The sequence below is a fragment of the Buteo buteo genome, chromosome 7, assembly GCF_964188355.1.
Source record: "Buteo buteo chromosome 7, bButBut1.hap1.1, whole genome shotgun sequence".
Classification (NCBI taxonomy): Eukaryota; Metazoa; Chordata; class Aves; order Accipitriformes; family Accipitridae; genus Buteo; species Buteo buteo.
The window spans coordinates 32,388,404-32,416,163 of NC_134177.1; the positions used below are offsets into that span (position 1 = coordinate 32,388,404).

Genomic DNA, 27,760 nt, shown 5'->3' on the forward strand with positions numbered 1-27,760 from the left:
TAAAACCCCAGTCACTTTCTCTGCGGGAAGGCTCCACTGTCAGTGCTGGTGCCTTGTCCAGCCGTGTCCTGCAGCCTCGGACGTGAGCACAGCAGAGGAGAGCTGCTGCAGGGGTGAGCGGTGGGTGGGGGGAGCTGGGTGTCCCCCACGGGTGGGCAAGCATCGTCACACTGCCACGGTCCCCATCCCCAAAGTAGCTGGGGCTTGGCAAGCGCTTGCTCCCACCTGCTCCTTGCACACTGGCGTTAGCTTCCTGCGACTTTAAAGTTCCCTCGGCGCACAAAGCAAAAGAGGGAGGAGAAAGGGTTTCATCATCGCTCTGGAGAGCAGACTTATAAAAACTTTGCGCTCAGGCTGCCTGCCTCACTCCCAGGCTTGGAGGGTTTTCGGCTCGGACTGTGCGGGCTGCCGGTGGTGGGACAGGCCAGAGAGGGACGGGAGCCCACACACAGCCCAGCTATTTGGGGCTCCCCAGGAAGCCCCCACAATGGGAGTCCACCCCGAAGCCGGCAAATCCCCAGCTGACGTCCCCAAAAGGTCCAGCACCTGCTCCCGGAGTATCTTCTGCAACATCAAGGTAAGGAGTGGTGCCTGGCAGGGATGCGCCGCTTCCCCAGCAGGGAGGGAGGAAGATGCTCATGCAGAGAGTGACCCCAACCCATCCCACGGGTCCCCACATCCCTGATACAAACCGCCAGTAAAATGAAGTGTGTTTGCTAAGGTGCGGAATTTGAAAGTCAACGCCTCGGGCAGTCCTGGAGAATGCCACTGAGGTCCATCCCGCTTGGCACACGGGAAGGGCTGGCGGAGCTTGGTGGGTTTCGGAGCGGTACCCTGGAAGTGTTACACCCCGTGGAAGCAGTGTGGGCAGCTCTCTATGGGCTGCGGAGCTTACCCACGGCGTCCAGTACATAGTGTGCTGCTGTTTAGGGAATGATTAACCACATCCTGGTGTGAAAAGAAAACACTGCCCTTAATAACACTGACTTGCTTTAAAAACCTTTGTGAGAAGGACATTTTGAGTGACAGAAGCAAAATCTCGGCAGGTTGAAGTGGGTTTTCTGGTGTTGACTGCCCAGTTACTCACCTGCCTCTATTAGCAAGGTGAGAACTGTCATCTTAAAGCTGGTTCCTGCCAGAGCTTCAGGCTCTTGAGCTCACTGCCTGTGTGAGAAAACACCAGCCACCCTGGCCACCTCTCATGTTTTAAACCCTGCTATCCATCATGCTTTTAAACCACTCCTTGCCCTGTCTTTTTTTCCCCCACACGGCATATTTTGGCCCATTTTTGGATGGGCACTGAGGCTGCTGCACATGCTGGTTCCCGTCCCTGGGAAATCCGCCTGCCTTCGCCAGGATTTCTCTGGGTGGGGGGGATTTTCGTTCCTTGCTTGTCAGCACCTCCGCATGTTGGCATCCAAAGCAGCTGGCTGCAGTTTTGGGGAACGGCAGCTCCCAGCAGCACCTTCCCACGGGCAGAGCAGCTTTGGGTACATGAGAGGGGCCACCGGTTGGCAGGACCCCCTTGCGCTGGTGCTGCCGGTCATGCCCAGGGCTGGGGTGTGATTTCCCACTAGTATTATTGAATATGAGCATGTGTTTGCTGTGAGGAAGGATTTGTCAGCACTTCCCAGCTAAGCATGTTTTCAGGAGTGTACAGCCATGGGTAGGGCATCGCAGTCCGGGATGGGTTAGGGTTTTATTTGCCACCCATCTTTCCTCACCTTGCGTGAAGGATGGCACTGCCCGCTCCTCTTTGGGCTGTGCTTGCTTGGGGTTGGTTTCTGGACAACAAAAGTTTCACCAAACTGGGGGGGCCCGAACAGTTCTGTCACGGTGCTGTGGGGCTGTTCCCAACAGGCTGCTCCTCCTCCTGGGGGCTCCCAGGGCTGGAGGCATCATCCCAGATGATGTCCTCCAGTCCTACATCCCTGAAGGTCCCCACTGCCTGGGCTGGGCTATTCCAGCAGGTGACTCAATGGCCCTCTTTGGCTGTGAGATCCAGGAGGAAGAGTTTGAGATTACCCTGGGTAATTTAGGGCTGCCTCTGTGCTACTCTGACATGCCTCTGGAGGGGACTGGTGACCTGATCCCTCCTCTGGTGTGGGTGCAAAAGGTGGCCTTAACCTCCTCCAGGCTGCTCCAGTAATGACCATGGCTCAGGGTGAGTAACGTCTCCCATAACCAGAACCCTTCTTGCAGTTCATGCTCTTTACTGGAAATACATACAGCTCCCTTCATGCTTGCAAAAATATCCTGGAACCAAAAAAGCATTGCCAAACCCGATGCCTTTTGCAGGATGTAGAACTTTAGGGTTAAAAAAAAAAAGCCCCAACAAATGTTAATCCATTTCTGCATCCCATAGGCAGCCGCAGGATGCGGGCAGGAGTTGGGCTGGGCACTCAGCACCCAAGGGTGCTTGGTCAGGGGCTGTGTCCAGGACCACCTAGGGGCATTCAACCAAGGGCAGATGACATGGGGGTGTCACTTTGCCGGTGGCAGGAGCTCTGGCTGTGCCGGGAGGTGCCTGGCCAGCTGCCTATGCTCATCAGCTCCAGCTGGAATTGCCTAGCATCTGGTGCCAGCCGGAGGGCTCAAGTCTTAATTTCAAGAGCCTGAAGCTCCCCAGACTGGCCATGCACCCACCACTGAGCCTGTCTGGGAGTCCTCGGAGGTGATTTCGGAGGGAGAGGTAGTGCTACAGCACCCAGTGTGGCAACCACGTGCAGAGTGACCCCAGGAGCAGGAGATACTAGCAGAGACCCCAACCTCCCGCCTGCCCTGCCTGGTGCAAATACAGCTGCACTAAGGGAAAAGCAGCCCTTTTGTTGTAAAAAGTCAACAGGTTTTTCCTAATCAAGGGGAACCAGCACTCGATTTAGCACAGCCCAACGCTGGCACCATGCAAGCGCATTAAGGAACAGTTTGTGCTCTTTCAAAACATGCTTGTTGGCATCAGATGGATGATAGGCACCATCGGGGATGGTGGGGAGTCAGAACACCCATCCTGAGGTGAATAAGTTCTTGCTTTTAAGAGCAAATGTATATAAATTGACAGGCAATGACATTCCCCACCCTTTCCTGACCTGTTCACTCTTCCTGTGCTGTGACATTTGTGTTAAAAAAATATATACATTAAAAAAACATAACTGCTTCAAGGCGGGAAAGCACTAGCCTGTGTGCAGTTTTCAATCCTCTCAGCCCCCCCCCCCCCCCCAAATTAGTAGAAAATCAAAGTGTCACAACTGAATTTCCAGGTTCGAGAAGTTGTTTTGTTGTGAATGGGTCGTCAGAGGGCAAGGCGTATGGTAAGCCTTTCAGTTTATTTGGCTTTATAGCTCTTGTTTGTATGAGAAGCCATTGGTGCTGTGAATAATGTATTACCTAAGTCTTCATCCAGCACCTAATTGTGTAGGAAGCTGCTGGCATCATCCCACACAGAGACAGGTACTATAAAGAGGTTTAAATCAATTGGCCACAGCGTCCTCATATAAGCAATGGCAGTTTCTGATGGGGACAGTATTTCCAACACAATAAAATCCCCTAGTTGTAGCAGGCTCCAAGACTTAATCACGAAGATCATATTTAATCCATAAAGCTCACATGCCAGGATCATTTTCGGAGTGCCTTTTGCAGGGCTGGGGCCAAAAATAACAAATTCTTTTTCTGTGCAAACTGTCTTGCTCCTCCGTGTTCCCCGCAACAGGGGACCACTGCCTCCCTGTGCCAGTTTCCATTGCTCTCGGGGGGGGGGGGGGGCTGGCACTGGCCCCATTACTGCTGACGTTTGGAAGTGGAGAACGTGATGGTGCCGGGAATGGGCATCACGATGCCTTACACTATGGGCATCAGAGAGGGAAGGGTCCTGGTGGAAAGCAGCGGTTTTAACGGTTCCGCGGGGACTTGAAGAGTGGGATGGGGATGGCAGCTCTGGGGCTGGGTGGTTATGGAGGGGCTGCTGGCGATGCAGGAAGGTGGGTGCAGAAGCAGGCGCTCGGGGAGGCAATGCCCTGTGGATGTGGCTGCTGGCTCATATTTGTGCTGTGACACAGCAGGCATTTACAGCTGATCTCTGCACCCTACGGGAACATGGTTGGTGACAGTTCCTTGTTGCTGCTGTGGAAGTTACTCCCTGTCATATGTGGGTATTAATGACTGTAGCTAATACTGCAATTACACCAAACAGCACCGAGGCTCTGTCTACACTGATATGGCTCAGCTGACATCATGTTTGCTGTCTGCACCATATCTTGTAGCTGGAATAAACCTGGTCATTGTGCTTATGTTTTTGAGTGTCATGTCAGATGCGGCAGGGTTGCTTGAGCCCCTCTAGAAGCTGGCTGTTTGTCTTGAATCACCCTGAAAGGAGAAAGCAGAATGCAAAAGGCCTTCAGTTTGGGGGGCTGGCAGGTTGCTGCTGAGTACTGTCCCCTACGAGAAGCCTAAATCATCTTGGTAATCCCACAGAGGTGGTGGAGATGGGTGATGATGAGCAAGGACAGCCCCCTACTTTGAAGTTCACTAGAGCTTCCATGGTAGTGCTAACTGGCACTGGGATTTTGGGGGGTTGCAGTTGTGCTGCTTGGCAAATGCAGGATGAAGCCACGCTTCAGGTGGATGCCAGGACCCGGTGGCACCGGGGACACTGAAGACCTCGCAGTCTAAAGGAACAAAACAGGTTTGAAAGGTGGAGCAGAAGTGGATGGTTAGTATTTTTGATACCCATGCATGGCCACGGACGTCATCGATGTCCCTCAGTCCAGAGTCCTAACTGCTGTCTCCAATCATCATGTCCTTGCCCACCTTCCAGGCATCCACTGAAAAAGGATTATTTCAAAGGCATTATTTATTTGCAGTGCCTCGGATGTTTTGGCTTCTTCACCTTTATTGTCTCTTTCATGGTTTTGTGCTATTTTAATAATTGCTCTTTGCTTGTTCAGGATCCCCAGAAACATGACAGATATAAATATCTTGTTATTTAGTTGAGTTGGACTGGTTTCAGCTGGAAGTCAGTTAGCTTGAGTGTGCAGGGGAGCAGCGTGAAATGGTTGGGAGGGGAGGCAGGGGAAGGCTTTTACCCTGTGGACCACCTGGCGTGGAAAAGGAAGCAGGAGGATAACAGAGTTGTTGTCATTTATGTCAGCTGGAGGGAGTCCAGGGGGTGATTTAAAAGCCTTAGGGACAGATTTTAATTGGGTGCTACACTGGGGCAGGGAGAGGGATAGTATGGAAGAGTGTAGGAGAGGGGACAGCAAGGTCAGGAGGAGATTGTGGGCTCTCAGAGGGTGATAAGGCTTTAAAGCATCCCAGGGTGAAGATGTTGGGGGCATATGGGGTGCAATGGCCAGGAGCAGGGAGGTCTGTCTTCCCTGGGGAGGCAGGGTGCCTTCTGCAGAAGAAACGGGAGTCTCGCCTTGGGCTCTAAGGTCCCAACAGCGTCAAGGTTTTTTGTCCCTTCCTTTAAAGGAACAAAAGGAATTTGCTGAGGACTGTATTTCAGAAGCCTGGAGATGTAACAGTTGTGTTCTCATATCCTGTTGGAAAAGATTATGCATTGCTTTATTTAGCTGTTAGCAAGAATAGGAGATTCATCAAGTCATTGGTCTGAAGATGGTATGGCTGTAGGTTTGGAGAGGGAAGCACCAAGAGGAGAAAGTCATTGTTGATAAAGGCCATTGGTTTAAGCAAGAAAATCAAAGGATATTCCAATACTGGGCACTGTGCAAGGAGATATGGCAAGTTGGATGAGTGTTTGTAGCAAAGAAGCAAGCAGGGTCCTTAGGATAAGTGGAGTGGCATGGGGAGAAGGACCCACTGTGACTAGGGTCTTCCAGCATTCATGGTGATGGTGCTGGCATCAGAAAGCAAAGGTTGGGTTTGGATGGACACAACACCGTGTTTATGTCTGGTTTTGATGAGATCGGGTTTCAAAAGTGAAGAGCCATCTGGCCTTCACCAGCAACACCAGCAGCAGGATAAGGAAAAAGATGGGGAAGAGCCAGATGGTAAAACAGGTTGGAAAGTTTAGTGGGATCAAGGTCTAGGAGACATGAAACAAGATAATTTTATGAGGGGTGAGGTGGTTTCAGTGCCCAAACACAACCAAGGAGTGGTCAGCGTAGATAAGATTATCATGAGCAAAACGGGAGAGGAGTGTCGCTGATAGGGAACACGAGGCATGGCCAGGGCTGCGGGCGTGCAAGAGGAGTGTTTACATACACTTGTGGGTCAGGGAAAACGAAGCCAAGCTGAAGCTACCTTCAAGGAAATCATGATTGGATCCTGATGCACCGTAAAGAAAAGAGACCTTCAGAAAAAATGAAAGAGCGAAAACCCAACCACACAACCTACCTGCACGCTCAGGCTGGTTGCAGGAAGAAAGAAGGCTGCTTAATGATATGCATCGTATTTTGCAGGCAGGAATATTTTCTCAGCAGCAGCTTGGGAAGCAGCAAACTCTCTCACCTCACACGCTGGTCTCAGCAATCCTCCACAGCCAAAACCCTCCTTTCTTTCTGACATCTGCAATGCTCACCTGCACATTAAGGCAGGGACATGTTTTTATGTCCCCCAGAGTGCTCCCTCTACAGCAACTGAGTAAAGCAGGGCTTCCACGGACCTTGCAAGGGCATCGGGATACAGTGCAGGGAAATCCCATGTGTACATTCATTGCAAAAAAAGCAAACATTGTCTTTGCACTTGATAATTGGGGTTGTAAAGCGTGGATTACTTGGCAGTAGACAGTCATCATTGCAATTAATAATCTGGGCAGCGGTGTGCTTCCGACAATCCCTAACCACTTTAATTTTCTTATTAGTTTATTTTTTGCAGTAGAAATAAAATTTAGGAGCCAACTTCTGCCACTGGACCGTGCTTCAGGCTCAGAGGTTTTGTTCTAAGGGATGTGCTGCGTGGCAGGGTATTTGGTTCCTTCTGTGGAAACGTTGAGGGTTTTTTTTTTCATCTTTCATGGTGCTTTTTGATCTATAAATCTAGGCAGCTGCATATAGGAATGACATGCCAAAGAGGGATGTATTTCCCCACACATGTCCGTATATTTTTCATTTCCGGCTGATGTATTTCTTTCGAACTGAGTGATCTCAGCCATCCTACTGCAGGAGGATCTTAGTGTAGTGAGTGTTGATCATATACAAGCTCTAAAATAAACAGCCTGTCTTCTCCCTGACTATTAAAATTTGGGGGATATTCTTATTACTTCCTAAAGTTCCCTCTTCCCCTTTCTTTTTTCCCCTTGGAAGCTCAGGAGAGTAAAGTGGAAGAAGCCTTCAGAGGTGGGCAGGTTGGGGTCTCCTCCTTTGGGCCATGACTTTCCACTAAGGTCAAACAATTTTGCTTTGGCCCTCTGGAGCCCAAAATGCAACTCTAATAGTACTATGTGGAGGGAAAGAGCTAACAGAGCATCCTTACTTTTGGTCCTTTCCACACATTTACTCCAGCCAGATTCATTTTGCACCTTCCTGCAATAACTACTCTCGGCCACGTCCTACCTCAGTGTCATCAGTCAGCTGGGAGCAGTTTGGTGGGCTCTGTGAGGACCTCCACTCCTCTTACAGCTCCCCAGGCAGCTCTTGCATCCATCTAATGAATTAAGCCCTGGCTCCTTCCATCCAAGCTGCTAGCAGTGCTGCCGTGGGAATACTGTTGGGCATGGAGGTTAGCACTGGTGCAGGCACGTGAGAGCCGGAGCCTGGAGCTGCCAATGCTCTCTCCTCACAGGGCGAGCTGCACTGTCAACATTTCCACCTCCTCTATATCCAGGCAGGGCTGCCAAGGTGAAGACACTGAAAAATGAGGTGAGGGATGAGCATGAAGCTGTGGAAGCAGAGCAAGGAATTAACCCTTAACTCCCTCCTCCAGTTAATAGAGGAAGGGGCAGTGGCCATGCTGCAGGTAGCAGCATCTTCCCAAAGCCCTGGTCCCTGCAGAGCAGAGCCAGCCTTGCTCCTGGAGGATTTTCCTGGCTCCTGGAGGCTCCATCAAGGCAGTTCACTCTTTTGAAAGAAAAAGAAACCTGAATTTTTTACCTGGCCTTGACTCTGACCCATGTCCAACACATGCATGCTGGGGTTATCAAGCACTTTGTGTTTTGGTTTTTTTCTTATTTAACCCAACTTGCCAAGCATTTTATTGGCTGCCTTGGTGACCAAGGGATACTCCCCCAGCCTGCCCCCCAAAAATCCTCTTATGAAACAGCCCACCTTTCATAATAGGCTTTTCCAAAGTCCGGTCTCTGTGTACCTGTTTGTTAAGGCCAAGGACAGTGGTGACAGTGCATTATCTTACATAAGCAATATGGAAAGAGAGAGACACAAGATAAGGGAATAGAGCTTAGCAGACCCAGTATGTGACATTGGGGTAGTGCAAGCGCCTGCTGCCTACCAGCACAGCCTGCAACGGTGCCTGCTCCCAGTGCATGCACCCAGCCCCAGGAGCAGCAACCTCCCTCTGACCCCAAGAACACCCACCCCAAAGATGGGTTTACCCCCCTGGCTCTGGCTTCCTCATCCTTGTCTCCTTTATGGGTTCAGCGCAAGGCTGGGAGACCCCCTTTCTCCTCCCAGAGCCTTATTTTATTTCCTGTGAACTTCAGGGAAGTGGAAAGGGTGCAGGTGGGTCTTCTGAGCTAGCTACAAGGGCTGAAACACCATCTCAGACATCTCCCACGAGCGCACCAGCCACCGTGGCCATACCTGGCATCCCATGGGGACGTCTTGGTGCCAGTATAGGGTCTCAGCCTTGCTGCCCCATCTTCATGCCTGGGGCCTGCCTGCAGCCCCACCTGCCCCCACTCTCAGCCCCACCAGCCCTCTGGGTCAAGATTTGTTGAACACGTCTCCTGTGAAGGAGATCTGGCTTGGGATTGACTGAATAGCTGCCAGCTCTCTGCTTTGAACCTGAGAAGTGTTGTCCAGACCATGGAGGGACCAGTCCTCTCTCTTCCCTGCAACAGGGTGGGTTTCTTTTCCCTACAAAAAAGCATTGTCCTGGGAGGTGCTAATTCCCACGAATGGGGGGTAGGGGAGGCAGCATGTCTGTAAGGGACCTTCCCCCAGGCATTTGCTTCCCTTTTAAATGAAGTGTGTCTTGGAAAGGAGTCAAGTGTCTTGTATAAACAGCCTGGAGTCAGGATCACTCAGGCGCTCTGAAGGAAACGTGGGGGTGATTAAAAGGGGATTTTGTATGTGTATGTGGGTGCACACCTTTGGCCTCTCCATGCTGCTCCCTGGCTGCCTGCGGTTGCTGCTTGCCTGCAGCTCCAAAAATACACCAGGCTCTGATGGGAGCATCTGCTCCGGGGGGCCAGCACTTTATATTCGTGGGAGGGTCCCTGACTCCTTAACCTCCAACCATGCCCTCGGCCTTCATTGCAGTTGTGCCAGCTTTGTGTCTGCAAAACCTCCCTTCAGATGGTACTGGCTCTTCTTTAAAAAAACCCTTCTTCATTCAGTATTATGGAAGATGGATGATACCAGCTCGGTCCCCCCCAGGGTTGCTCAGTGGGTGCATGGCGCCACAGCAGCACATCTGGGGCTCTCTGCAGCTGGAAGGGACCAGATTGGTGCTGGTTTCCATGGACCAGCAGGTTGTGGGTGGTCAGCATGAACATATGGGGATGGGGACACATGGAGAGAGGGACAGGGATGGGAGAGAACTGTGGGGACCTGCGAGGGGACACAGGAGAGTGGTGCCCTTCATCTCCAGCAGCCTCAGAGGTCTGCTCTTCCCAGCTGGAGCATCTTGGTCAGTGCCAGGTCAGGCAGTGCACAGGCTGCTTTTGGGGAGCCTTCTCAGTAAGCCCCTCTCCCAGCTCTTCGCACTCAGAGACTTCAAGGTTTGAGCCATCATTATTTTAATTAGAACTGGGTCTGCTGAATGCAGGGAAAGTCTTACATCACGCACATCTCTCACCTCCAGACAGCTGAAGTGCATGTGGAAAAGCCAAACTCCAGCTGCACAAGTCCTGGAGCAAAGGCTGTTTCACTTTGCACTGACTGTTTTGGGTGGCAGCTTCTTCTAAAGGGAAAAAAAAAAAAAAAAAAAAAAATCTCCTTTGCCCTTCCCCTCCCATCCTGCGGGCTCTCCACATCCAAGGGGTGAGGCTGCTGTGGGGTCTCAGTGCCAGCAGCAGTGCAGGCCAGGATCGGGTGCCCTGAGCATCCCTCCTGCTCTTCTACCTTTCCTGCTAGCCCTGCTCGCAGGAGCCAGATTAGAAGGACACATGGGCAAGGAGGGAGCAGTTACACCCCAAAGTCTTTCCTTCCCCTTGTCAGTGCTCTCCAGCTGCATTTCTTCCACCTTGCCTTCCCTCATGGCAGGCAGCCCCAGCTTGCTCCCAGGCATCTCGGGATCCATGGCCCCATTTTGTCCATCCCCCAGGTTGGTTATCACCAATGCATAAACCCATCTCAGGCCATCTCCTGCTAGCTCTGCCTTTTCCTGCCTGCCCTTTCTGACCACATCTTGTCCCTCTCATCTCCTGCCCTCCATCCTCTTGTGAAGCACAGCCAATGCTGGTTCCCTGTGGTCCTTCCATGCTTCCATCCCCTGCCAACCCCAGCATTTTGGGGAGTCAGACTGCCTCTCCTCCTCATCTTCCCTCCCTGCCAGCATCCTCTTCCCAACACTTCTCATCTCCCCGGCTGCCCCGGGATTAGGCTGACATTTGCTGTGCTAAATTCAGCCTCCATGATCCACCCTCTTCCCTCCCCATTGGTAAACAGCTTTGCTTCTGCAGCTAATGTTTTGCACCAGGAGAGCTCTCCCTCCAGCTGCTCTGCATCTCAGGCGGTCCCAGCCCTCCCCTCTCCATTTCTCATCCTCGCAGGAGTCACCTCTCTGCTCCAGACCAGCCCGGCTGGACTAAGTACACAGTGATCCCAGGTCAGGATTGGGGAAGGCGAAGGTGGTGGATCCACCTTTCACCCTCAGGACTGTGTGCTGGGATGGGTTTTTGAATGTAGGAGTTGATAGCTGGAGGGTGTAGAGGTCATTCTGCTTCAAGAGTTTACTTTCAGATGTTTCACTGCCACTTTCTCCCTGTCTGGGAGGGTTTTCCATGTTACACCCCACATCATTGCTCTGTGGCTTTTTGTTGGGGCAAAGTCCCAGTCTGGGACTTGGTCCTCTCTTGCTTGGCTACCACGGTGGCGGATGCCTGTGTGATGGTAGCCTGTGGGCTGACACCCCTCCAAGATGTAGCTGGGGAGTTCCTGATAGCAGCTTGTCCCTGTGACCCTTCTTCCCTCTTTTTTGGTGTTTGCCTTTCTCCTTCTACTTTTCTGTGGTCTCCAGTTGTTCCCAGCCTACCCTAACACTGCCAGGGCTCCATTTTCTCCTTCTCTTTCATCTCCGTCTTCTTCTCTCCTGCTGTCTGTTAGCATCTCTCCCATCTCTTATGCTTTTAGATACCCAGCTGGCTGCTGGTATCCTCCGTCAGAGGAGAAGCTTCCCAAGAAGCCATCTTCTTGCCTATCTTCTCTTGCAATTGCTGGACCTGGCTCTGCATCCTCCTCTGCTGCCCAAAAAGACACTCCACCCACCTACAGCATTTGCATCCTCTGTGTTGGGTGGACAGTTTCATTATTTTTCTGGGTTTTTTTTGGTTTTTTTTTGTTTTGGGGTTTTTTTTTTCACACAATGGGTCAGAGCTTCTGGGCGCTACCGCCATTTCAAATAAATACTAATAATGAGTATTGCTGCTCTCCTAGCCAAGGACATAGGGAATTTGTCAGCCCTGCAGTACCTTTGATCCCCCATTCATCATCTCAGGCTTCCCACCGTTATCTTTGTGGGACATGCTTCCGGTATTCAGCAAATATTTGATTTCCTGTGAATTTAAATAAAAAGACCTTTTCCCTCTTTTTTTTTTTTTTTTTTAATGATTTTAAAATACTTTTGGCACCGTGTGGACGCATTCCATTCCAAGAAAAATAAAGGAAAACTGCTCTAACTAAATATAGATCAAACGACACTTGTGAGCTGCCTCTTGCATCCCTGGCTGAGAGTGCTTTCCTCTCCAAGGCCACCCGGGCTCTTTCGACCATGCTTCTTCCCTACCCCGTAAATTCTCTGTATTCCCTTTTCTGCTCCAGGCAAGCTCTGCCTCCATTCAGCTTGGTTTCTGGCTTGGCTCACAGCCTGCCTCAAGGGAAAGATGCTGGTTTTAGAATACTATATAGATATCTTCCAGTAGTGAGACCATATTGTGCATATTTCATCCTTTCCCTCTGGGGCTTTTAAAGCCCTTTTTCAGCTTTTTTGTGCAACACCCCTTGGAGCATGGTCTGTTAATTGGCTTTACAGATGAGTGAATCCAAGGGGCCGACTGGAAATACTGGATCTCAGATAGTCTAAACCAGCACGGCTCCCTTTCAGCTGCGTCACAGCAACTGTGGGGTTGGCTCTAACACAGTCTCAGGAGCACTCACCAAGTCTATGCAAAGTCAAGCCTGTGTCATTTATCATTGTGCAACTCCCAGTGCAACAGGTCCTCCTCGGGTTGGAGGGTTGCTCTTGAGGGTTGTACAAGGGTTGCCGCAGTGCAAATACCAGTGAATGTTAATAACGATAAGGCAGAGAAAAGATAAAAACAGAGCCCCTTGTCCCCTCTTCTGAACACTGCATCACTCGTTTTGCAAAGCTAAGTTAACCAGGGATCCAGGACTAAGCCCTTCAGTAGATCTGTTGCACGTCAGAGCTGCAGCCGTGTTGGCCAACTTGAGTCTCTGACTCTCAAATCCCTCACACGGGACACGGTCACCAGCAGTTACACATCAGGACACTAACTGGGTACTAACTGGGATGGGACATATTTTTTTTTCCCCCACAGGTGTTTGTGCTGTGCCACGGGCTTCTCCAGCTCTCCCAGCTCCTCTACAGCGCCAACTTCAAGAGCAGCCTCACCACCATTGAAAAGCGCTTTGGGCTCTCCAGTCTCTCTTCGGGTTTCATCTCCAGCTTGCATGAGGTAACTGGGTGAGAAGCTTGTGCGGGGGCCCTGAGGGGTGGCCAGAATGTGGTAGGGACCTTCCCAGAACAGGGTCTCAGGGTTGTTCACAGCCAGTGCTTCCTCAGCCATGCCTGCGTGTGCTGGATGAAGCAGCTGTTGCTGTGCACTTGGACACCTCTTCCCACTTCACTTCTGCTGTACCACTTGCTGGGAGGTTGAACACAGGGTTATGTGGTGAGGACGTGGCCTTGGAGGGCAGCAGCAGAAAGCAGGTCGCTACAGAGGAGACCACTCCACCCTGAGATGCCATACATCTCCAGCAGAGACATGACTGGGAGACAGAAAACATGCAATGTGATTCTTCTCCGTTGATCACAGTTCTTAGAGCTTTTGTGAAGAAGAGCATTTTATTACGAGTAGTATCCACACAACTACAGCTCTGTGAGCAATTTCCAGTAAAAGTAACTGTTTTCCTAGATTTCACATTGGCTTTAGGAATGACCCTGGCCAGAGTAATTCCAAACTTTGTCTACAAGGAGACCCTGTCCAGCAGTCTTTCCAAGATCTAGCCCTTCTCTCCAGTGCTCCCAGCTCCTGATGGCCCTGTGGCAAAGGACTGACTTCCACTAGCATATTGCTGAGCTGGCTGAAGATTTTCTCACAAACATTTTCTAATGACTCCTCTGGAATAAGTTTTCTAGTTCACATTGTCATGAATTGTATCCTTTCTGGTAGCTCTTCAAGGCCAACTAGGAAAAAACCTGCTGGCAGGGACTTTCTTTGAATGACGCAAAGTGCTTGGTGGCAGCCCACCTTGCATACAACTGGTCTTCTCACATGGGATCATCCACCAAGAGGCTGGGCACTGGGAATCCTCCCGGGTCCTTGGGGAAGCAGATGCCCAGGTCTTACCTCAACCAGCACGTACATCTGGGGTTAAAAAGACTGGTTCAAAGCCTATTGAGACCAGTGAAGGACTTCCCACTGATTGTGACTAGGTCCAAACCATGCAAAGAAAGAGACCCAGTATGCACAGTTGTGACATTGGTAATGATGAACTGGCATAATTAAGCACTGCAGAGTATCACAAGTTGTAACCCATGTCCTCCTTATCCACTATAGAGCTCTGTCCTTATAAGAATTAATACCTGGAGAAGTAATACCAAAGCAAACATCATGTAGAGCAGTGTGTTACTGCAAGAATATAAAGGGAAGAAGGTTGGAATAGCACATATGCCATGCTGTTAAAGAATAACAGCTTGCAGACAACAGATACACCTTTATTTCTCTGCTTTATGAGAGAAATTTCTGTGCTTTACTCTGGCTCTGTGTGAGCTGCCCTGCCTGTCCAGGACCACAACCTTTCTGCATTGATGGCTGCAGCAATTCCAAGAACACAAACCACAAACAAGGCAGCCCATGTAAACATAAATAAAAAGTATTCTTAGGCGTACATGCCAAGGTTAAAATAATGTTTAGCTTGTCCCAAGCTGACATAGCCCATGTAATGGTAATTTTATGGTGTTCAGCCACTTGCCTGAGTAAGCTGCATGTTTTCTTATCTTTTTAGCTGATCATAGCTGCAGTTGCAAATGTCCAGAGTCACAAACATTTGCAATGAGCTGGACTTTGTAGCTGGGCTCGTGTCTGTTTAGAGTCATGGGAATGGAGGCAATATGCTTCATTTTTTGCTGTGTTTGGGAGAATTATTAGTTTATGCCACATCCTGTGGGGTGGGTGGCAGGTGTGTGTGCTGAAAAAAGCCCCAGCCAGATCACAGGGAGGTTGTGAAGTCATCCATGATGACAAGGGATGCACAGAAGTGACAGAAGCCAAGGAGCTGGCCCACTGGCTTCTGATAAGAAGGGAGTGCTGACTTGCTGGGTGAAGGGCTGTCCCGTTCCTGTTTCTGTGGGGGTCAAACACCACCTGATAAGAGAGCTCTCCACCCACCCAGACGCAGTCATGGGGGACCATTATAGGGTCTTGACTTCCTCCATGTTGTCTCCTAATGTTCTCCCCATTTTGCTCTGCCCTTTCCAGATCGGCAACGTGGTCCTCATCATCTTTGTCAGCTACTTCGGCAGCCGAGTTCACCGCCCGCGGGTGATCGGTGTGGGGGGGCTGCTGCTGGCGCTGGGAGCATTCCTGGTTACCCTGCCCCACTTCCTATCAGGCCCTTACGAATACACCACACTTAGCACCGGTAAGTGCCTCCAACCTCATCGCTATGAGCTGTCCCAGCACAAATCCATCTCCAGTTGCTCTGGCCTGGGTTACCCATGCCTACCCAAAATGAGGGGTTGTATCCAGGGCACACGCGATTTAAATGCAGCGTTTGGAGGGGAAGTTAATAGCTGTGGCACTGTAAGTCAGTGCCACATGCTCTGGGGGCAAAGCAGTTCATCTGACTGATAAGAAGGCTTGAAAGTGCAGTCTTGATGTGCATATATGCTTTGTTGCACCAGCTAGGCTTTGACCTTCACCTACTTTCTCCTGTTTTTTGTGCACGACAAAAGACGTTGCTCTTGGTGGTCTCACTGCAGGCAGCTGAGAGCTGTGGCAGCGCAAGGGAGAAGGGCAAACACTCCCACTGCAGCCCTGCTGAGAGCCCAGGCTGAATGCAAATGCATCTGATGGTTCGCCTATAGCCCAAAGCATTTTGGAAAGGAAAGGAACAATATCTTTATTGGAGTCACAGAAGTATTGCAGCATAAGTCAGGTCATCTCCCTATGTGAGTGATAGAGCAGTGTTAAGGTCTCTTTTCCGCAGGGCCTGTTCTGCTCTAGCCTGTAAGCCTTACAATCCATACTAAGAAGGGCTACTGGTTTAACTGGGCAGGCTTTAGGAACAAGCTAGTGTGTATGACGACAGCTCCAGTTTCCGTGCAGAATGCAATATGCAGAAGAGGCTGCATTGTATGCCACAGTGCTGGCTTTGGTCTTCCCAAAGTGGCTTCAGCCCCTAAATCCTCGGGATGCCATTGAGCCTTAGCTTCCCTGGGGATCGCCACCTCTGAAAACCCTGTGCCAAGTTGCTCCCGCTGTGCCTGTGCCACCAAGGGAGATGGCAGCAGCCAAAGCAGTGCCAGCCAGGGAAAGCCTTCCATCTCTAGTTAGAAGGTGCTTTCTCCTGGAAAGGCTTTGAGCCCTGTGCATCACGTCCTAGCCTGATCCTCTGGGCTCAGGGGGCTTTGACTGTGCCAGGGAGCTGCTGTGTGGCCTTAGGCAAGTTGCTCCCTTTAATTAGGTCCTGACTTTGCCGCAGCTCAAGAGGATGCAAACCCCAGACAGGGAGCAAAGCACAGTGGGGACAGAGCTGCTCACAAGTGCCTGACAATCTCTGCTCCCACCAAAGGGTTAGAGATCCTCTGGTTTTGCTCTCCCACATCAGCTCTTGGAAATCTGGTGCCATCACGGCTGATCTGCAAGCCCAGATCCCATGAAATGTTATTAAAAATGATGGCCTGACGTGGGGCTCAGAGTGCACCAGTGCTCAAGCAGAAATATGAAGACCAGTTCTCTTCTGGCTTGCAGCTGCTCTGTAGCCTTGAATGTCTCCATGTTTTTTGAGTCAGCTGGTTTGGAGAGTGGATCAAGCATCAGATGCCAAGTTTTCTGACAGCTTAAATTCACACGTCGGGCCATAAACTGGTCAGGATTCAGGACAGGGGCTGCTCTTACTGTTATGGAAACAAGTCAAAGGAGCAGGTACCATCCTGCTCCCCTGCCCAGAGCTGTATGTGTCTTGGCCCAGCATTTACAGCCCATGAAGATATTCCAGTCCTGGTTAGAGTTTGCATGGCAGTCTTGAGCAGGGTGAAGCCCTCTCCATGTCTGGATGGTATGAAGAAGTAAAGTCCTTGCTTTGGAAGGAGGTGGGCTGCTCCTGAGCGATGAGGACAATGGAGATTCAGGGGCAGGGTGTCCTGCTCAGGGCAGCCAGGTGACCCCTGGGAGCATCACTCCCTGTTTCTGCCTGGGTACCACAGGGGAGCAAAGAACATTGGCATCAAAAAGCCAGCCATGGATTAGGTTTGCTCTCATTAAACCGAGAGCAGCCTTGCTCCACGGCACGTAATCTGGCATGAGAGGCTTTTGTGGCTCTCACTTTTGCTGCGGTAAGATCTTTATTAGAAAAGGAGTCTCCTGTCTGGCAACGTGGACCCTTTAGACAACACGGCTTCAAATAGTCTTACATAAGGATTTTTGTGGTGACCTACTATTAAGAATGTGCTGCCGCACTATGTCAATGAATACCCCTAATCACCTGACAAATATTTGGTTTTGTTTTGTGTCTGTTTGCTCCGAAGTGTAGAAAATCCACAGTTATTACATTAACGAGAAAGATGTGATAGGAATGTTGAACTAATTGCAAATATTAAAAAAAAAAAAAGAAAAAAGAAAAGCCAGAGTGAGAACAGCTAGCATCGAAAGACCAGGACTTACTCTAACATCTTCATTTTGCATGAAAAACAGTTTTTTCTATCTGTGAATATTTAGGCTTTCCACTGGCTTTGACACTGTCTGTCCAAAGGCTTTTGTCAGTTGGTTGGGTCTGGCGTTGCTGCAGCTTTGATGGAGAAGTTTTTATCTTCTGCTGACAGCTCAAATGCAGCTCGCTGGAGCTGAGCTGAAGGGCTGACCCTTTACAGGAGAAATTAATTTGCTTCTATCTTCTCTGATCCTCCTGCCTTCAAAAGTTTGATAAAAATCACAGCCTGGTTGTTTGCTATGCTGACCTCAGTATAATACCCCAAAGGAAGGGAAAGGTGATGACAACTGCTAAATAAAATGATCAAACCATCCGAAGTCCAACCGTGTGTGCCTACTCAGCACACTCAAGAGATTGGCAGTATTTAGGGATTTAGTGCGGGAGGAGGCAGGGGACATGCCCAGCATTGTAATGTTCATTCTTCTGCCTTTCAGGTAACAAAAGCCAGGTCCAGGCTGAACTCTGCTATGCAGAGAATAAGTTTGTGTGCCCAAATGCCACCCAGGATCCCCAGAAGGAGGCCAGCAGTATATGGGCAATGATGGTCATCGCCCAGCTGCTGGCTGGAATTGGGACAGTTCCCATCCAGCCCTTTGGGATATCCTACGTAGATGACTTTGCAGAAGCAAACAATTCCCCGCTGTACGTCGGTAAGTGGGACCATTGTTGTGTATTGGTTTGTTTCCTCCAGACATTAGACGTTAGATGTAGAGGTGCTCATCTGGAGAGGAATCTGTGGACATGGGTTGAGCAGCCAGTGGGACTCAGATGAGGTCCTCCCCCATTAAAAGGCTGGGCTGTCTCTCCCCTTGATAGTCAGCTGTTCTCTATAGGGTTATATTTATGACGTGGGTGTTAGGAAGCCAAAGAATCAGAGTAAGGAGATAAGATGGATGAGCTGGGGCTTCTCCCTTGCATCTGTGAGAACTTATGCCATCCATGGGGGGAAAGAGTAGTAAGGAAACCTTCTCAGAGGCCATCTCCTGCTCTTGTTGAGCATCGGCTGATCATGGGTCAACCAGAGGTATGACAGCCTGCAGGAGCCAGTTAACACAGGCTTTGCATCTGTCCTGGTTTCAGCTGGGATAGAGTTAACTGTCTTCCTAGTAGCTGGTACGATGCTATGTTTTGAGTTCAGTATGTGAAGAATGTTGATAACGCTGATGTTTTCAGTTGTTGCTCAGTAGTGTTTAGACTAAAGTCAAGGATTTTTCAGCTTCTCATGCCCAGCCAGGGCACAAGAAGTTGGCACAGGACAGAGCCAGGGCACCTGACCCAAACTGGCCAACAGGGTATTCCATACCATGGGACGTCCCATCTAGTATAGGAACTGGGGGGGACGGGGAATCGCCACTCGGGGACTAGCTGGGTGCCGGTCGGCGGGTGGTGAGCAATTGCCCTGCACATCATTTGTACATTCCAATCCTCTTATTACTACTGTTGTCATTTTATTAGTGTTATCATTATCATTATTAGTTTCTTCTTTTCTATTCTATTAAACCATTCTTATCACAACCCATGAGTTTTACTTCTTTTCCCAATTTTCTCCCCCATCCCACTGGATGCGGGGGAGTGAGTGAGCGGCTGCGTGGTGCTTAGTTGCTGGCTGGGGTTAAACCATGACAGCATCAAGGGTTCAAAATTGATATTTTTTGCTGTGGAATTGGTCCCTGCCCAGTGGGGGCTCCCAGGCTCAGGAGCACTTCTTGATTGCAAAGAGATAGGTGCTGGTTTCCATGTTAAACTGCATTTTTTTTCCCTGCGAATGGCAAACCCCATCTGATGCTGGCCTGCCTACGTGAGCTTTTAGATCAGTCCGTAAGTTATTTAAAAACCCAATTCCTACTGGTGCCGAACAATGTCTTTAAAGCAGCCAAAGGCATCGGAGTGATTTAGGAGTCAAAAGTGGATGTTCCAAAATAAGGCAAGCACTAAAGGAGAAGGAAAGCCTTCGGAATTAGACTCCCAAGGACAGGATTTGGACAAGCATTGGAGTGCTTGGCAGGATCTCCAGACCCACCCAGCCATGCTTTGCTCCGGGCTCTGGCTGCAAAGGGCTGCTGCACCACCTAAGACCTCTGCAGAAAGTCTCCTGTGCGGGCAGCACTCCCTCCTCTCAGCTCAAGTATAGTAGTCTGGGCTTGCAAAAGGAGGGACAGACCATCCTTGTCTTCCCCCTGCAGTGAGGGGTCACTGTTCCCAGGACCTCTAAGTGGCCTTTGGATTCCCAAACCTGCAGGCCCTGATGATGAAGGAAAATGGGACTGGCTTGTTCTTTGTAATATAGGTGGTCATTTTAGGACCGTGGGAATGTCTCTGTCAGGGGGTATGGCTACTGTGAGTCTGGATTGCCTCAATACAATGTAAATACCACTGCCTGAGTCTTGTTTTATGTTAGGTCTCAGCATCTTCCTATGAAAATGAACACTACTGTCTAGGTATGAGGTTAAATACTTCTCTAAAGACCCCGCCCTTCAATAGTTAGGTTTATGTTGTAGAAATAAAAACACTGCCTTGGCTAATTGGGAAGAAAAAGCTTTTAAAAATAGGTGCACAGCTGAGGCATAGCAGTGGGATCAGGCGCTTTCTTACCCAGTATGCTCAAAGGTTCCAGACCAGCAAAATGCACAGAAATGGTCAACACAGCTCAAGCAAACTGTCTCCTTTTGCACTTCTTAAGAAGGTTGTGCAAAGAGTTTCTTTCAGGGAGGAAACTTGAATCCTTTCATTCCAAAGAAGTCAAAAGGAAACATTTTGACCTTACGGATTAGGTCCAAGTTATCTATTTTTTTGATAGGATAGTTCAGCTGAACTGAGGGTGATCTGCTGGCCTTTTTGCTCCCAGGATCTTTCACCTCCCCTGAAGTTTGCACCAAATGTTTTTGCTTGGATCTAAGGACTGAGATGGCTTTGTTTCCATGGCCTCCTCTAGGAGATGAAGGTCTCCGTCACCTGCAGGAGCCCAGGATGCCACTGTCCTGCTGCTCTCTAAGGTTCCCCTCTTTGTCACAGTGAATCATGGATATTCACCGAGTGGCTGACAACTTTCAGTGCATCAGCAAAGCCTCGACTGCAGCAGAGCAGAGGGACTTTTTCTACAGGCAGCTGCCTGCCCTCCTCCTAATCCTGTTAGATAAACACCACATTCAGTATCTGAGCAATGGGGATCTTCTCATCATCTGCCGCTTGTTAAAAGATGTTTTCTCTCCTCTGCATATTGTAACACCATTCCTGCCTCACGTGGGAAGGCAAAAGCCATATCTGTGTTGAAGCTACTGTTCCCTACCCACACTGGTTCTCTCTGCTTCCTTTTTTTCAGCCATCCTCTTTGCCATTGCCGTGTTCGGCCCTGCTTTTGGATACTTGCTGGGATCTGTGGTGCTGCGGCTCTTCGTGGATATTGGAAGAGTTGACATTGGTGAGTATTTCTCAGGTAGCAATGGTCCTCCTAAAAGCCTTCTGTGAGTCAGAAGGTCACTCTGAGATGACTGGTGGCAGAAGCCACCAGTCCCATGACCCACAAAACCCACTCCCCTAGAAAGACCTGACCTGGTATAGCACCCCCAGTATGCTTCTCCACTCCATTTCCCTGTGAGGAAGGCTACAGATGGTCCTGAAGACACCACTGAAGCAGAGCCCTGCAGTAGGGACATTTCAGTGTCCTACCCTTGGTGCTGCACTGAAGCACTGGTGGTCATTGCTGGGGTCTGCCCACTGCCACTATGCTGAGGAAGCATCACACTACACCAGCATGGTGGTGGAGAGGAGCAGGGGCATATAAGCATCCAGGGATGGAGAAGACAACCACAGGGCAACCATTGTGCTGTGGGTGCACGGGAAGGCTCAAGTCTACACGTCCTCCTCCCCACCATCCTTCACCAGTATATGCAGAGAGAGGGACCAAGCCAATGCCACTCCAGGGCTTATTTTCTTTATCTGTGGTGTGTGCTTATTATTTCTGGTAACTTAATCACTAAAGAATTCTCCCCAGCTCCATCATTAACGTGGCTTTTCCTGTGTTTCCTTAGAGAGATCAGAGCTTGCCTGACATTTTTGTCTGGTGCCTGATAAGAATAATAAATGAACCTGGGGCAGGAAACAGCAAATAGCCTTGGCTCACTCCCTGCGGCGGCAGACGGATTTAGCAGCCTCTGCCCGGTCGCTCCATGATGACGTCCGAGCTACAGAGTGGAGTGGTCCTGTTTGGGGAAGCAGGGCGATTGTTTCGGTGGGGTGTGGGCTCCTCTCCTGCCACACCCTGGCATGGGGCTCCCACCCGGAGGCTGCTGCTGGTTCCTTTCCCAGCCACAATGTCCTGGCGATGGGGAGATGAGGTCCCCATGCCAAGCCAAGCAATCTGTCAACCTCCCGTGAGCATCGCTTGGCCCAGCAGAAGGATGTCTGCACTGGAGACGGAGTGGCTCTCACCTTCTCCTCCTTTTTCCGGAGAAGGCGCCCTGAGTTTCATCCACTCGGAAACCAGGCTCATTAACAGCGCTCTTCTGCCGGCACGGGTCCTTCCCTTGGTCTCTGCAAGCAGAGACTGACCAAGCCTGGAACAATGGGAGAGCAATTTTTTCCAGGAAAGCGGCTGTGACCTTTCCCAGTCCCTGTCTCAGCTCAGCATCCCTGGCAGGCAGTGTGGTCCAAACCCATCACACATCCCAGACAGAGGAAGATGGAGCTGGCCCCCCGTAATCACTGCCTTGTTGGCTGGCTCAGCGGCGAAGAGTTGAACCTGTGCCATCAGCATACTTTGATGCTGACTAAATCCATCCTGCAGTCATCTGGGAGGCTCGGAGCAGTTTGGATGGGGAGCAGCAGTGCAGGATCCTGGTCAGGGGAAAGGAGGTCAAACATGACCAGGGCTACCAACGCTGGTGGAAGCTCCCACCTCCAACCATTTGCTTTTCCATGCCAGTGGAGAGACCCATGGACTGTGCCCACATGGACTGTTCATGCTCCACTGGTCCATATTTGCATGGACATTTGTCCCTCTCACCCTTAAATGTGCAGGAGCAGAGCTCTTACCATGGGTCCTTGTGTCTTGCAGCTACAGTGGCCCTGACACCGAGGGACCAGCGGTGGGTTGGAGCCTGGTGGCTGGGACTGCTGATCTCCTCAGGCTGCTTGGTGCTCACATCCATTCCTTATTTTTTTTTCCCTCGGTACATGCTGAAAGGAGAGGTGAGACCTCATCTCCAGAGGGCCAGAACATCTTGGTGCCAGGGCTGCGCTCAGGGAGGGAATAGCTGTTGCCAGAGGAGAGGTGTGGGAGGGAAGAAGGGAGCCCAGCAACCCTTCTGAGGTGTGGTTACAACTTCTCACAAGTGAAGTCTTCCAGACAAGCTCTGTGTGTCTAATGCGTAAAGGACCAGACTGTTCAATTCCTCACCATTAGCTGGAAAGCCAGAACCACTGCAGCTCAGCCGGCCAAAAACCAGACCTCACGCCCTTCCCACTAGCTGCATCGACAGAATCTGTTGAGAAGGTTTTGGGTAGACCTGAGCCTTCCCTGGGGCAGGGCGATGGCTGGGTGGCTTCTTGGGGTTCCTGCATGCAGTCCTTCTTAGTAGGGGTCTGTCTGTGGGGCCTCGACCCTCCTGGGGTGTCTGACCTGGTTCTGCTGGTGATGGCTGTATCTTAACGCCCCACTGCAACACCCTCTGCAAGGTGACGCTCCCCTGATGCCAGCAGCAGCAGCAGCAGTGACAGCCCCTGTTTGGAGCAGAACATCCTCAAGTGTGGCATACATAGGAGCAGCATCAGGATAAAGCTGGGCAGCAGGGTTTGATAAATGGGCTTTTCCTTTGGGAAAAAATTGCAGAAAAGAGACAAGTTTCCCATTAAAACAAATTTTTAAAGATGCAAAACTATCAAAACGTTTCATTTCAGTGTTTTCAAAGCCAAGCCCCACTGGTTTAGTTTCAAAAATAGTTTTGTTGTTTTGAAATTGATTAATCATGGTTTCTTTAAAGGTCAAAATCAAACCCCAAATATTTCACACTTATAGCTAGAGGACTCACCAGTCTTGAGCTGACCTGTCTCCCACTTTCATTTTCAGACTTCTTGCAAAATGAAAAAAGAGGTGTCTTGTCAGGGTTCAGCAGAGGAAAGCTTTCCAAGCTCTTAAAACCTCTCCAAGCAGGATAAGATTTTGTCTTGCAGCTCTGCTCAAGGGCTGCTGTGATTTTTGAGACAATTTGCCCCTTTGCTGTGATGGGCAGGAAAACTGTCAGGCTTGGCAGGGGGTCAAAGGCATCTGGGACAGACCCTGCTCCTCCTGAGCCTCACTGCGTGCTGGGACAGTGCCAGCCACGCATGGATGCTCCCCTCTCACCAGAGGCTGCTCTTCTCTCCCTCCCCAGGACCCAAACATGGAGGCTGGCATGCTCAGGAAGATGGAGAAGGGGGTGGCTGAAGAAACCTCCCTGCTGGAATTTATAAAAAGTAAAGGGCTGGCACTTAAAGGCGAGGGTGACTGGGGGCACCGGGGCCGTGCTTGGTGGGTGAAGACCACCAAGCCGGCATTTTCAAGCTGAGGGTTCTTGTTGGTAGCCTTTGAGTCTGTCCACCACGTTGCGTGGAGACGCCAGGGCCGGCTCAGGCACCTCAAGGGCTGTAGCATGCCCTTCCCTAAGGACCACAGGAAGATGGGTGCAGCCTCCCTCTTGCTGTAACACGGTGCTGCTGAGATCTGTGGGGCCTGAATTGTTTCTGAAAATTGGTTTAAGGATGTTAAAATGGCATGAGCATGCTGGAAAATGCTAGCTGGGTGGTTTAATCCAGGGCTCCAGGAGAGGGCATGGGGCCTCCGGCGCCACCAGCCACTGCTTTGAGAAGGTCACCGCACTGCAGCTTACACTGATTTGTTTATGTGTAGCTGAAATGGGCTTGAGTAGGGATGTCACTGATGAGAGAGAGACCAGTCTGATGACTTTTTTGAGCTCCATGATGACTTCTTTCCAGCTAAAGCCCCTCCCTCCTTCCCTCTCCATCTACTGCAGTCACATCCTGGAGCTGTCAGCTCCCTCTGTCTCACTGGGCTTTGATGAACGATGCTGGCTCTCCATGGCACTATTTGCTAGAAGGGGAAGGCTAATTAGAGACCAAATAAACAGAGCTGCTCCTGAGGAGCCTGAAGTCAGTCTGCCTCTGCTGAAAGGCTGTCCTGGCTGGGCAGGGGGACTTGATGTCCTCCCAGGAAAATACACATCAGCTGCAGGAGCCAGACCCTGCCCATGTGCAGCTGGTGGGGCTCTGCCAAAATCCCTGCAGCTTTGTCTGTTTGCACTGCCTGAGGGTACGGCCCCTGCTCCAGAAAATCAAATGTATCATGGCTGCTAAGTGCTCCAGAGGCTTGTGAGTTTGGAAAGTGTGGGAGGGAGAGTAGTGGGGAGAACTAGCCCTCCACCTTGCTTCTCAGGGCACTTTGGCCATGGTCCTGTCAGCTGCTGGGCCAAATCAGGGTGTCTCCCCTTCCATTTTTCCATAGCCTTAGACATCCCCTGTATTAACGCGCTGGGAACAGTCTAAGCGTGGGGTTTTTTTCACAGTATGGATTGCTGACATGAGGATCACATGGCTAAAATATATCTTTCCTGCTGTTTCCCTGTAGGATTCCCAAAGATCTTCCTCAGGTTGCTCCTCAACCCCCTCTTCATCCTCCTGGTGCTGGCTCAGTGCAGCTTCTCCTCAGTCATTGCGGGTCTGGCCACCTTCCTCAACAAGTTCCTGGAGAAGCAGTACGGTGTCTCCTCCTCGTACGCCAACTTTCTCATAGGTGAGCGCAGCCATGGGATGAAAAATATCCATCAGCAGGGAACCACCTGTTTGCATTCCCCAGGCTTTTTAAATCCGGTGGGAGTAAGTCAATGGAAACTCATTTTCAGATGAGAACTATGATCACCTCGAGATGGTTGATGACTTCCCTGACCTGATTTGCCTGCAGAAGGCCAGGCTGTCTTGCAGCCTCTCAGAGACTGTCTACATTTGCCCGCTTGCTCTTGCGGGCCAGCAACTGCTCTCACTGAAAACGGGCAGCCCCACCATGTGGGTGAAGCAGGTCTGGATCACTCTGATGCTTAAAGACAGGGCAAGAGCAAGCAATTACACACCAAGCTTGATCTTGCATCTCTAAGCCAGACTCCTGAGGCAGAGGTTTTTCATAGGTGCCAACGACCTTGTGTTTTGGTCTGTCTTGGGTAATGGTAGGGTCTGTGGGTTCTCCCAACCGCCACAAAGTCCACGAAGCCACTAACTCCACCCCATGCCAGCAGAGAGGTGCTTGACAGGCAGGACCCCCGGCTAATGCCTTCGTTCCTCTGCAGGAGCCGTGAACCTGCCAGCAGCAGCGCTCGGGATGCTCTTAGGAGGAATCATCATGAAACGCTTTGCCTTCTCCCTCCGGGCCATCCCACGGTTTGCTGTGGTGGTGCTCGTTTTTTCCATCCTCATCTGCCTGCCCATTTTCTTCATGGGCTGCTCCACAGGGCGCATCAATGGGATCTACCCCCCCAGGTAACACAGGCACTTGGGTTGTTTCCAGCTCCTTATTCATCCAACTCTTGACCTGAGTATCCATGGGGTGGGATACATGCAGGTGGAGGAGAAGAGGCAGTAGACATCACCATGCTACTTCTTGCTCCTGATTTCACTGCCTGGAGGAGATCTAAGTGCTATACAGCGCAGAAAGCTTGGCAGGGCATTTATTCCCGATTTTCTGTACCAAACAAGCAGGGTATATTTTTCACTCTGGATTTCTAGGGGGAAATAAGTAGTATTGGTGCCCATGTCCACATCAACCCTGCACAGGAGCACCTTGCATGCTCCCTTTGTTCTAGCTGGACATAACCTTTCTCCTCACCTGGGTGGCAACTTGTGGTTCTTACCATGTCTTTTTAAGATAAAAACGACATTTAGACTCCAGCCCAGGCTTGCTGTGAAGTGCTTCGTGTTCATTTCCCAATGCGCTGCCAGCAAGGGCCTTTCATACAAATGTTTTCCTTCACCGGCAATGAGCCTCCTGTCCCAGGGGTATGGCGGAGGGATGAGGGACAGAGCAGTCCATGCGCTTTTCCCACTTAAAAGCCACTTAAATAACGATGGTGAAGGAAAGCAACGGCACTCTGCAAATTCATGCATGGGTGACGTGTTTATATTTTGCTCTGAGATCTGCATGGCATGCACTGCAGATTCAGGAGCGTGTGGAAGTCCACTGAGGCACTGGCATCTCAAGCTTCCTGTGTGGGAGCAAGGCTTCAAATGCGAGGAGATCCCTCAGCTCAAGATCAGGTGCTGCAAGTGCCAAATTTTGGCAGGCAGCTTGGCCTCACAGTGTTCACCTCTTGCCACCAGTGTCAGATCGACTGCCTGTCTCAGCTCCTCTGGGACACACCAGTCTTGATGGGCTTTGCTGATGTAAATAGGAGCTGCTGGAGGGACTTGCATGGAAAAGGAGTCTGTTGCCTCATATTATTTTGGAAACCTTCCCCCATGCAATGGCAGCACTGCATAAATGCCTTTTTGCTGGATCCCCAGGGAGCTGTGAGCTACGTGGATGGGTGAACATGAGTTCTGCCCCATCCCACCATGCCCAAGGGCAGGTCCCTTGTGCCAGCTTCCTGCAGGAGATGGACCGTGCCGCTCCAGCAGATGAACTCCTTTAGGTAGTAAGACAAGACAAGACAGATAATTCAGTTTGTTCTCTTGACTTTCATGCTGTCGTCAGGCGTGTTTGGAAACGAGCCCACTTCCAGTTTCTGTCTGAATGGTGTTTCCAGCTGGGGCTGTTTGCACATCTGTTTGTGCAGTTCTGGATGGAGCCCAGATACATTTCTCCAGGCATTTGGCTGATTAGTTTTCAGTGGGATGGAGGGGGAGTAAGTGTGTGAGTACTTGTTTGCAGACATAATATAATTACTGTTAAGTTCACTGTACACTTGCAGAGGTACCTGCTGGGGATCAGGGTCTGGCACAAGGCCAGCCTGCTGCTGGCAGTGTCCCAGCGCAAATAGGAATGGGGAAACTGGCTAACTAGTAAGAGGGATTTTTCTTCCTCCTGTCCTATTTCTTAATTTTTTTAAATTTTTTTCTCCTCCTTTTTGGCAGTACATTGAGTTCCCAGCAGCAGGTTAAGACGCCGAGTGGGTGCCACTGCTCTGAGCACATCTTTCACCCAGTGTGCGGAGAAAACAACGTGGAGTACCTCTCCCCCTGCTTCGCTGGCTGCACAAACAGCACTGCTAATTCTTCCACTCCCAAACAAGTGGTGAGTAAAACAAGTGGTTTACAAA

General features: G+C 50.5%; 1 protein-coding gene across 3 annotated transcripts in view; it reads left to right on the forward strand.

Moving 5' to 3' along the window:
- Positions 1–343: 343 nt before the first annotated feature.
- The window catches only part of SLCO2A1 (solute carrier organic anion transporter family member 2A1), a 29,208-nt gene continuing 1,791 nt past the window's right edge, over positions 344–27,760 (forward strand). Inside the window, exons 1-10 of one of the 3 annotated variants that reach the window (XM_075032237.1) lie at positions 344–577; positions 12,851–12,988; positions 15,014–15,176; positions 17,900–18,115; positions 20,785–20,883; positions 22,519–22,652; positions 23,834–23,915; positions 25,084–25,248; positions 25,796–25,985; positions 27,576–27,735. In XM_075032237.1, coding sequence (XP_074888338.1) covers positions 488–577; positions 12,851–12,988; positions 15,014–15,176; positions 17,900–18,115; positions 20,785–20,883; positions 22,519–22,652; positions 23,834–23,915; positions 25,084–25,248; positions 25,796–25,985; positions 27,576–27,735 — 1,437 coding nt within the window. In that variant the 5' untranslated portion in view covers positions 344–487. The remainder of the gene's footprint in view (positions 578–12,850; positions 12,989–15,013; positions 15,177–17,899; positions 18,116–20,784; positions 20,884–22,518; positions 22,653–23,833; positions 23,916–25,083; positions 25,249–25,795; positions 25,986–27,575; positions 27,736–27,760) is intronic. The other 2 variants (XM_075032239.1, XM_075032240.1) reach the window with 2 other exon arrangements.